At 42.1% G+C, this 11,770-nt stretch overlaps 1 protein-coding gene across 1 annotated transcript in view; it reads right to left on the bottom strand.

Annotated features, from left to right (window-relative positions):
* LOC124266514 (solute carrier family 23 member 1-like) overlaps positions 1-11,770 on the bottom strand; it is a 37,665-nt gene that overhangs the window by 6,532 nt on the left and 19,363 nt on the right. The window contains exons 5-9 of the mRNA XM_046701308.1: positions 5,964-6,001; positions 4,318-4,534; positions 3,277-3,434; positions 1,980-2,077; positions 1,528-1,622 (exon numbers count right to left, since the gene is read on the bottom strand). Coding sequence (XP_046557264.1) covers positions 1,528-1,622; positions 1,980-2,077; positions 3,277-3,434; positions 4,318-4,534; positions 5,964-6,001 — 606 coding nt within the window. The remainder of the gene's footprint in view (positions 1-1,527; positions 1,623-1,979; positions 2,078-3,276; positions 3,435-4,317; positions 4,535-5,963; positions 6,002-11,770) is intronic.

Here is an 11,770-nt window from a genome sequence, read left to right as displayed (position 1 = left end):
TCCAATAAATAAGCAAATAAAGCACATCAGCCATAACCATTTCCGAGCAGCATGCATTAATTCAGTATATGTCTCAATAAGGTATCGACTAACCTTGATAACATCTTTAAAAAAAATTCAAATGTTTGAGGTACTGTTATACCTTGTGCAACAGTGTTTCAACTGTAATACATTGTGCTGTAGATTCAGTAAGTTCTGAGGGAATCCACCGTTTTCTGGCCCACAGAATGTCATAGGATGGCCCAGAAACGGCTACAAGGGTCTTATACCAGGATCAGCTGATCAGAGGTATTTCAAGTCAAAACATTGATTACACAACAGTCCCGTTTCCTGTTGACTGGGTACCGTCCTATTGCGCAACTTAGTACAATAACCAGTCCAGAATTGTGGGACCAATTCAGTTAACTGGATACATAATTATTTGATACATCTAAGCACTTGTATATTGCAACACTACGCTCCTTCTAATCCTTGCAAACACGTCGTTTAGCGTGCTCTGTCGTACAGCGAGCTCTGACAAACGGAAACTTGGAAATCGTGCAAATCTCAAAACGAGGCTCTCCCGCTTGAAAAGTTTGGTGGTCTGGTACGGACTTGATATTTTATCAATCACATTGTGCGTTACAGAACTAAACTGTATAAGCGCAAAAAAACCACATAACAGGTGTAACCAGTGTGTCAGATGCATTGTGAATCATTTTACGACCTCATCAAACAGGGGCAGTCTGTGAAGTCTTAGTTAAGGTCATGCTGCCTACACCTCGCCAAAAAATATAAAAATACGATGTTATTCGAGTCTAAAATTAAAAATTATTTGTAAATACCATTTTCTTATGAGAGAAGGGATTGGAATTCAGTGTAACCATAGTTGTTTGTAGTGTCTCTTTTCACTTTCACACGAGAAAATTCGGATCGGTTGAAAAGTAGGTCATTGTCTGAATAGGTTAATGAGACTCATGTTTCGGTTTGTGGGGAACAAGCTATTGCCTCTCATATCACGTTACATTTTAAGTTTTCAGAAGACCAGCATTACGTCTGATGAACATACCCTGCCTAACCCTTTATTCCAAATTGGATTCATATTACCGAAAGGTGAACACTATCATCGTTGTTTATTGCTACAATCACTGCTCTTCTATTATACCGTCTTTAAGTTCGTACTGCCTCGCAATTCTGTACTGCCATAGCGATACCTTTGGTTTTATTTGTGAACCTTGGGACTACAGTTACTGTTTGTTGGTTTCACATTTCGTTCTCTTAGGAACTGACGCTTGGTATTTTCTTGGGTTTGCTACCTCCACATATATGATCGTGGTTTCACCAAAGTGGAACTTCTCACGTTCTGGAGGACCAAACAACAGCTCCATAACATTTCTGTACCTCCACAAAAATATTTGAACTGATATTGTTAGACAAGAGGTTAGCAAAAAAAACAATTTTTTGCCCCTGTAATGCCTCCTGTCCTTCGTGTTTACAGGAAGTGAGAGACGAAGAACTTGATCAAGTAGATCAATACTGGAAACTTACAATCCCCAGTTTGCCGTGGATTATATCCAGAGGAACTGGATACTGTCCTCGGGTGTCCACGGTGACATTCAGGGTGGAATTACCGTAGTATTCAGCTGAAAGAACAACCCATTCAAAGTCTAGTAATGAACTGTGGTATACATCGTTGTGTACATTCACAAGAAAGACGCTAGCACTTAACAATACGTTGTATTTGTCGCTTTTATCGTCATTAACATTAACTAAATGTACATAACATTTAGTGTTGGCAGGTTGTGATTTACACGCAAAGGAGCAGAATTCTGGGGTGGAATTGGATGTGGCGACCAATAGCATTTTGGAAGTTTCGTGATCGATTTAGTTTTTTCAATAAATAAGATGAAATTGCTTCTTTTAATTTAAGACCCTCCACAAATATCAGATGATTGGTCTTTCAAAACAGTGTAATTATTATGATGGACGGTTGTCGTTACCCAGTTCTTCCTGTGTTGGACACTTCCATTCCTGCATCTCAGACAGAGCCAGTAGAGGGATGATGTAGATGTTGGTTGGGCCTTGGAATACAGGCAGCCTACATCCAAAACAGCCATACATCACATGAACATAAAAGCATTAGACAGAATGGTGGGCGTGTCTGGATTAAAGTCACTTTGAACAGTATCGCAGTTCTGTGCTTGGGAGGAAATGACGCAGGTCTTGGACGTTTACTCGAGAGCATTGAACAAGAGCACACACTCAAGAGCATAAAACAAGAGCACACACTCAAGAGCATAGAACTGGCATTTGCAGGACCATAATCAGGGTGTTAATGACTCAGAGTAGCCACTCTGTACAGACAGTTGTGTTTTTTTCTATTGTGTCTAAGGCGTCGTATAAAGGATCGCATGGGCAAAATGTTACAACTGCCCTCGTTACATTTCTGCCTTACTTCAGGCTGCAAATGATTAAACAACTATTGATATACTAAGAGGGTGAGGGGAAAGGGGAATTTAGGTAGGTATCAATTTCAGGGTTAATATATACCATTCAATTCGGAAATCACCCAAAGAAGGTGAATAATTAGTAGGCACATCATTTATCTCTAATGGTTATCCCAATGAGAAAGATACATGAAAATCTGATAATTATAGAGTTCATGGTATAGATATATCAGACATTTAGTCTAACTACCATCATCTGCATTTTTTCTGAGATTAACAAAAAATGTACGGTTGCATATTGGATCAGTGATATCCTATGTCAGACATACACTTATTTTCACCAAAGGGCCGTTTGGTAACCTAGTAGTTAAAGCGTTCGTTCGTCACGCCGAAGACCCGGGTTGGATTCCCCACATGGGTATAAAGTGTGAAGTCCATTTCTGGGGTCCCTCGCTGTGATGTTGCTTGAATATTGCTAAAAGCGGGGTAAAGCTAAACTCACTCACTCATTCATTTCACCTATGACCTAATATAATGCAGAAATGATTTAACTGAATTTTGCATGTGCCAACTATGGTTTATGGTCACGATATGGCTTAAATAATAAGTCTTAACTCACTTTATAATTGTCTCATTTTAAAAAGTGAAGTAAAATCGGTAACCGCTTTACATCTGGTCTGTGCGTGATAAATATTCAGCAACAGGGACTTATGTGGAGTCATGAACGCCCTGCCTGTGCATCACTTCAAGTGTTTCGAAGAAACTGCAAGGTGAAAAAAATATAATGATCTAGCTTGAGACGAAGAGAACGATGCGAGGCATACATAATTATGTTTCCGTCTTTTCTCACCTCACACCGATGGTGACCATTAGAAATGTTGTCAGACCCGACATGAACATGGTGGAGGACAGTATTTGAGATTTGATCAGCTCAACATCTTGAGCACAGACCAGCTCTGATACAAGCAGGGACGTTGATAGTGGCCCGGCAATGGACATTAGACATTGCTGGTAAAAACAAATAAACATACTTTAGAAACAATGTTCGATGATATGATGGATATGACATGGCTATGACACATAAGTGGTAAAGCTGTATGAGTGAGTGAGTTTTACGCCGCACTCAGCAATATTCCAGCTACATGGCGGGGGTTACAGACAGATGATGTAACATACATTAATATAAACAGTTGTAAAACTATTAACACAACTACTGACAGGGATGATTAGCTGGACTATACGATCCAGTGCTTGACATAATGAGACACGATATATATTATATGCAAGGGGCATAACTACATACATACATGATGTGATCGCTATGCCATACACTGAAGGTAAGGCAAGAGCACAGTAGTATCAGAGATCCAGTGATGACCATTATACACAGTGACCCGTGAAGGTCCGTGTCAGAATATTGATCTTCAGTAACCCATGCTTGTCGTAAGAGGCAACTAACGGGATCGGGTGGTCAGGCTCGCTGACTTGGTTGACACATGTCATCGGTTCCCCATTGCGCCGATCGATGCTCATACTGATGATCACTGGATTGTCTGGTCCAGACTCGATATTTACAGACCGCCGCGATATAGCTGGAGTATTGCTGAGTGTGGCGTTAAACTAAACTCACTCACTCACAATTATACACAGTATTTAGAGTAAAGTCAACAAGCATTCGTCGAGGGACCGTGAAGAGCACTGTACATTTCATACATACATATTTCATATAAAGTGCACTTGGTGTCCTTTCAGATGTCTCATTGGTCGTTCCAAACAACCATCGTAATTATCATCGTCGTTATCTGTACTTGTTACAGCTTCATGTAGATGTGCTGGATGTTAAGTTGTATAATATTGATAAGACAAACATTTTAGTGGTTTAAACAATTACCTGTAATGCAAAAATGGATATCAGATGAAGAGGAGGTGACTCGCTAATTCTGTAGACCAGTCTACGTGGTTTTTCAGTCTCAATATTGACAGATGTGTCCTGAGTTGCGTCTTGTTCAACATGGTCTCCGACGGTATCGGTGATGTCGGTGGTGGCGATGGTGTCATTGTTTGCAAGGTGGTCGCCATTGCCTGTGCGTTTCAGGAGCGGAACTTCACTGTTTATAGTTCAAAGGCAAAATGTGATCACGCGGGCTGTCAAGATATTGACTTGTGTGGAAATCCTCGGGACATGCTCTATTTGTTTTAGTTTTAGTTCATAACCTCCGTACTCTACCACCCATACCCTCCGTACTCTACCACTCATAACCTCCGTAACGCTACCACCCATACCCTCCGTACTCTACGACCCATACCCTCCGTACTCTACCACTCATAACCTCCGTACTCTACCACTCATAACCTCCGTAACGCTACCACCCATAACCTCCGTGCTCTACCACTCATAATCTCCGTAACGCTACCACCCATAACCTCCGTGCTCTACCACCCATACCCTTCGTACGCTACCACCCATACCCTCCGTACTCTACCACCCATAACCTCCGTGCTCTACCACTCATAACCTCCGTACTCTACCACTCATAACCTCCGTAACTCTACCACCCATAACCTCCGTAACTCTACCACCCATAACCTCCGTAACTCTACCACCCATAACCTCCGTACTCTACCACCCATAACCTCCGTGCTCTACCACCCATAACCTCCGTGCTCTACCACCCATAGCCTCCGTACTCTACCACCCATACTCTCCGTACTCTACTACCCATAGCCTCCGTACTCTACCACCCATAACCTCCGTACTCTACCACCCATTCTCTCCGTACTCTACCACCCATAGCCTCTGTACTGTTCCACCCATAGCCTCCGTACTCTACCGCCAATAACCTCCGTACTCTACCACCCATAGCCTCCGTACTCTACCACCCATAGCCTCCGTACTCTACCACCCATAGCCTCCGTACTCTACCACCCATACTCATTCCCATCTAACACCACCAAACGTCATCAATCACCACAAGACACCAGTAACAAACTCATCTCACCAAGCATCTACCCTAAACAGCACAAAACACCCATACCTACACAAGCCAAACTCATCTCACCTAGCATCTACCCTAAACAGCACAAAACACCCATACCTACCCAAGCCAAACTCATCTCACCAAGCATCTACCCCAAACAGCACAAATACCCATACCTACCCAAGCCAAACTCATCTCACCTAGCATCCACCCCAAACAGCACAAAACACCCATACCTACCCAAGCCAAACTCATCTCACCTAGCATCTACCCCAAACAGCACAAAACACCCATACCTACCCAAGCCAAACTCATCTCACCAAGCATCTACCCTAAACAGCACAAAACACCCATACCTACCCAAGCCAAACTCATCTTACCTAGCATCTACCCTAAACAGCACAAAACACCCATACCTACACAAGCCAAACTCATCTCACCTAGCATCTACCCTAAACAGCACAAAACACCCATACCTACCCAAGCCAAACTCATCTCACCTAGCATCTATCCTAAACAGCACAAATACCCATACCTACCCAAGCCAAACTCATCTCACCTAGCATCTATCTTCCAAACAGCACAAAACACCCATACCTACACAAGCCAAACACTCAAATCCACCTCACCTACACCTATACCCACCCCAGCCAAACACTCAAATCCACCTCACCTACACCTATACCCACCCCAGCCAAACACTCAAATCGACCTCAACTAATACCTATCCCAAACAGCACAAAACCCCTATACCCACCCCATCCAAACACTCAAATCCACCTCACCTACACCTATACCACCCCAACCAAACACTCAAATCCACCTCAACTAATACCTATCCAAAACAGCACAAAACCCCTATACCCACCCCAGCCAAACACTCAAATCCACCTCACCTACCCCTATACCCACCCCAGCCAAACACTCAAATACACCTCACCTACACCTACACCTCCGTACTCTACAACCCATACCCTCCGTACTGTCCCACCCATACCCTCCGTACTCTACCACTCATAACCTCCGTACTCTACCACCCATACCCTCCGTACTCTACCACTCATAACCTCCGTAACGCTACCACCCATACCCTCCGTACTCTACCACCCATACCCTCCGTACTCTACTACTCATAACCTCCGTACTCTACCACTCATAACCTCCGTAACGCTACCACCCATAACCTCCGTGCTCTACCACTCATAATCTCCGTTACGCTACCATCCATAACATCCGTTCTCTACCACCCATACCCTTCGTACGCTACCACCCATACCCTCCGTACTCTACCACTCATAACCTCCGTAACGCTACCACCCATAACCTCCGTAACTCTACCACCCATACCCTTCGTAACTCTACCACCCATAACACCCGTAGCAAACTCATCTCACCTAGCATCTACCCCAAACAGCACAAAACACCCATACCTACCCAAGCCAAACTCATCTCACCAAGCATCTACCCTAAACAGCACAAAACACCCATACCAACCCAAGCCAAACTCATCTCACCTAGCATCTACCCTAAACAGCACAAAACACCCATACCTACACAAGCCAAACTCATCTCACCTAGCATCTACCCTAAACAGCACAAAACACCCATACCTACCCAAGCCAAACTCATCTCACCTAGCATCTATCTTCCAAATAGCACAAAACACCCATACCTACCGAAGCCAAACTCATCTCACCTAACACCTTTCCCAAACAGCACAAAACACCCATACTCACCCCAGCCAAACACTCAAATCCACCTCACCTACACCTATACCCACCCCAGCCAAACACTCAAATCCACCTCAACTAATACCTATCCCAAACAGCACAAAACCCCTATACCCACCCCAGCCAAACACTCAAATGAACTTCACAAAACTCCGTATTAAAAACATGATTTTACAAACAAATAACAATTATAATAATAATAATCCCAAAAGCAACTTGGTCATATATTAGAAGCATATATGTAACTTAACAATACTGTAGAACTCTAAGTGACGAAAACAAATTGCTATTGTATACAAAAATATCATCAGTTAGGAAATACATTTTCACAACCCTGTCTTATCAAGAAACTTATGTCATCATATATTTATGAACTCGTGCTCATATGAGTTCACATGCATAAATACACATTCTGATCGTCAAGTTATCTTTCACCTCGATGTAGTTATGAAATTCCTTTGTTATTAATTAAACCAATATTACCTGTGTTGTTCCATTTGTCCTAGGTCCCCTCTCACATGTAAAGGGCAAGAAGGCAGATGTAGGGTGTCATTAACACTATAGTCTGTTCCACGCAATCGTGCAACAGTATCCGGCAGATATTCCCATAAGTGTTTTATAATTAGTGGAGCGGCTAAAACAGATCAATTGTGCATTTAATGATAAAAGCATAAAGCTTTTATTGCCTGATGCATGGTGAACATTTTTGAGATATGGAAGCACGCAAATTTCATTTCATTTTGCGCATGCGCATGGTCTGCTTGTTGTTAACGCCGCACTCAGCAATATTCCTGCTATATGGAAGCGGTCTGTAAACAATCGACTCTGGACCAGACAATCCAGTGATCGACAGCATGGGCACCGATCAACGCAGTTGGGATACGATGACATGTGTCTACCAGGTCAGCGTGCATTCCAGGAGGCCAATTCACACTCGCATCTTCATGGGCTTTGCAGAAGGTAAATACTACTTGGTCTTTTCCCGCTACTGTATTATCTTTGGAAAGGCCATCAATGCATTACAGGGGAAAATCTAACCAAAATAATAATTACCAACATATTCTGGTTAAACGTCTTGAAAATAATGGAGCGTCAGTTGAACAGTGTCCAGCGCATTTAAGTGAGGACTGTTTGCACTTGTATATGTTCTTACGCCTCTTTCTGCAGCCACAAGAGAACACCTCCTGACAAGGCGTTGATGCGTGGTGAAGTGTCATCCATTAGGGAACATATTTACCACTTTCCTGCTGTATCCAGAGTTAAAGGCTGTGGAAGATATGCCCTGCCTGGTAAGCTGGTTTTAGCATGCTGTACAAGAGCTGCATGTGTTGGTGGGATGGGATTTACTGAGCGTTACTGCAAGCACTACAACATCTTGCAGCTACTGTTCGGGACATAATCTACTCATGGCCATGTTTTGCAGCATGAAGTATGATGTGAATATCGGTTTCGTGATGACTGCCAGGGACAAGTGAAGACATATTCATCAAATATTTTGATAGTACCAGGTTTAAACTTTTGAAACAGTGACAGCTCCTTCAGTAATTAAATTGATAACATTTGGCTCTTCTGATATTGGTGTAACACATGCTTCTATAGGTGCCAACAGGTCACATTTTGTAAGAATGCGAAAGCATCCATTTTCTCATTGGGATGACACCGGTGGATACAGCTTTTTGAGAAAGGGGCTGGGTGGTGTCTGCTTTTCATGCTGATCAGAATCATCTAAATTTCCCCACGTGACTGACGCCTATAGAGAACATCTTTCGGACTATGTTAAACACCAAGTTCGAATTTGTTCAAAGAGAAGAATTGACACATACGCTGTATCGTGAATGACAGAGGAATCTATGGAATCCGAGAAGGGACATTGTCGCTATGTGGCATTGTCGCCCTCTCAAAAACAAGTAAAGTGAGGCAAAATAAACCAAAACGCGACACGCGACATCGCGACTACGCGACATTTCGCCCATTTTGCTTGTCTTTGAGAGGGCGACAACGCGACAATGCGACATAGCGACAATGTCCCTTCCTGGATTCCATAGGAATCAGATGCTAATAATAGTGAGTGAGTTTAGTTTTACGCCGCTTTTAGCACTATTCAAGCCATATCACGCGGGGGACACAGAAATGGGGGAATCGAACCAGGGTCTTCGATGTAAAAGCGAACGCTTTAACCACTGGGCCACCCCACCGACAGTGCTAATAATATGATGCTTGGTTGCCCGGAGGAGGAGACTGGCAGATGTTATAAGTCTGAAGGATGCTGCACCTGATACTGTGCTGGTTCACACAATCAGATTTGTAAGGAAGTCATGGTGACCAGGGGCGGTGGGGAAGCCTAGTGGTTAAAGCGTTCGCTCGTCAAATTAGGTCTCCACATGTTCAGCCCAGTGAAATCTATCTTGACAGATATTCGAGACTGGTTATTCTCAGGCGTTGACATTTTTACATTTGACACCTGGTGTGCCCATCCTCATCAGTCAAGAAACCCATGAATAAAAATATATATGAAACGAATATTTATTTATTTTATTTATTTGTTTATAGCACAACCACCAATTTAAATAAAAGAAAACGTTGTTGCCATGGGAATGCAAAAAATATTTCATTCAGAAATCCAAAACTATAAAAAAATAAAGATCACCATGAAAATATCTATGTGCCAAATTGGGTGAAGAAACATTGATCGGTTTTAAAATTCTGCACCGGCAAAGAGCACTACCACCAATTTCAGTCGGAGTCAAACTTGTTGCCATGGAAACGTTTTATTCAGAAATCCAAAACTACCAAAAGGCACTAGTTCACCACCAGACCTATCTATGTGCCAAGTTTGATGAAGAAACATGGAACGGTTTTTCAATATTAATGTAATTGCCCTGAAGACACAATGTGTGAGCTTACAGTGGCTGTAATTCAACTAAGGAATACCAGTTATTTGCAAAACGACCAACAATCAATGTTGACGGTTCCATATATCGATGGCAATCAGCCAGGCGGTAAATACTAATGAAGCAAGACTTATTTAGCTCGGTTCCTACCAGCGCCATGTCTTTCTGCAGTGAATAGGGCGCATTACTTAAATGCATTACAAAAATAGCCCAGGAGATATTTTAAGAATAAACACTGGAGAGTAAATGTTGATACCATTTATTCCCGAAAAGCAGTCAGTTGTACGACTATAGATAAGCATGACATTGTGAGTTCCCCAATATCAAACCACAAGTCTTTCCATGTGAGTCTCTCTCTCTCTCTCTCTCTCTCTCTCTCTCTCTCTCTCTCTCTCTCTCTCTCTCTCTCTCTCTCTCTCTCTCTCTCTCTCTCTCTCTCTCTCTCTCACTCTGCTCTGTACACTGTGTCCCGATGTTTTCGGGGAAATATTAGAATGCTGCGTAAGCTTGTGTTGAATGCTATCACACACGAATATTATTTATTTAGTGTGCAATCAGGGTGGAAGAAAAACCTTCACGTTTCTGACGGCCATTCGATTCACCATTCGCCAGGTGATGTTGGTCATAAACGTTTACACAAATGGGTGAAAGACACGCTGCAGGTAAACTATGAATCATGATGACGGCAAAACTGGATCCTGAGATCCTGAACACGTGTCATAAAACCCGTGAACACACATTTCTGATACAGCCTTTAATCAACGCGTGCCTAATGGAAGAATACGAAATTCCTTGTGTTGCCTCTTGTTTAGGATACACTAATTACTGAAAATGAATCCAAGCACAGGTTTCTTTCCTTGATCACCGAGACCTGCATTCAGATACACGTTTCAGATAAACTCAAAACAACTTCTTTGAGTGACATTTTAGAAGTTGGGAAGTACAATATAGAACAAACTTTAAGGGTAACAACTTCTTTTTATTCGTGAGTCATGATACACTATCGAAGTTGTTATTCATAAAGTTTGTTCTATATTAAACTCAAAACAGTGCACTTTTATTTGACGTGAGTGTCGGGAGAGGATCGTTTTTCGGTAAAATCGAACGTTGCATGTATTATTGGGCAAAGGTGTTTATGAAAAGATGAAATAAACTGAGGCGGTACGTATACAAGTAGATCAAACTATTTACAGGCTATACAATGCGAATATTATATCCCTTATGGAAAGAAAATATACCATAGTGAAGACTTACCAAGACTTGGTATTGTTCTGGTTTCTCTGATATCTGAATCAGTCGAAACTATACCCAGGTAAAGAATACTTTTCCTCTTACAAGGACTAGGTACTGTACTTTTGGTTTCTCTGATATCTCTGCTAGTGCTATGACGGAATCATTTCCATTCCTTTGCAAACAAAAATCACAATATAACCACCACTGCTACTTATGGTCAAATTACCAATCCTCTACAATTAAAATCATAACTATTTTTCCCTTGCTTGGGCGCATCGTGTTATGTGTACATGTGTATCTGCATAAGCATACGAGTTTTATGGATGTCAATGTGTGTATTTTGAGGAACACAACGTTTTGCAGTATATACTTACTCCTTCATCAGATAATGAGTTGTTCCTCATGATAAAGAAGCTGACATCCATAAAACTAAACACTTCTACATGCCAAAGACATATGTTTCTGCAGTTTTCTGTAAATCTGCTTTCCTAGTGTGCTGACGAGTAGGGATG

This window comes from Haliotis rubra, unplaced genomic scaffold (genome assembly GCF_003918875.1).
Source record: "Haliotis rubra isolate DU_JTF1 unplaced genomic scaffold, ASM391887v1 Scf126, whole genome shotgun sequence".
Classification (NCBI taxonomy): Eukaryota; Metazoa; Mollusca; class Gastropoda; order Lepetellida; family Haliotidae; genus Haliotis; species Haliotis rubra.
Note: the sequence above shows the minus strand (reverse complement) of the source record. Positions and strands in the feature narration are given on the sequence as shown.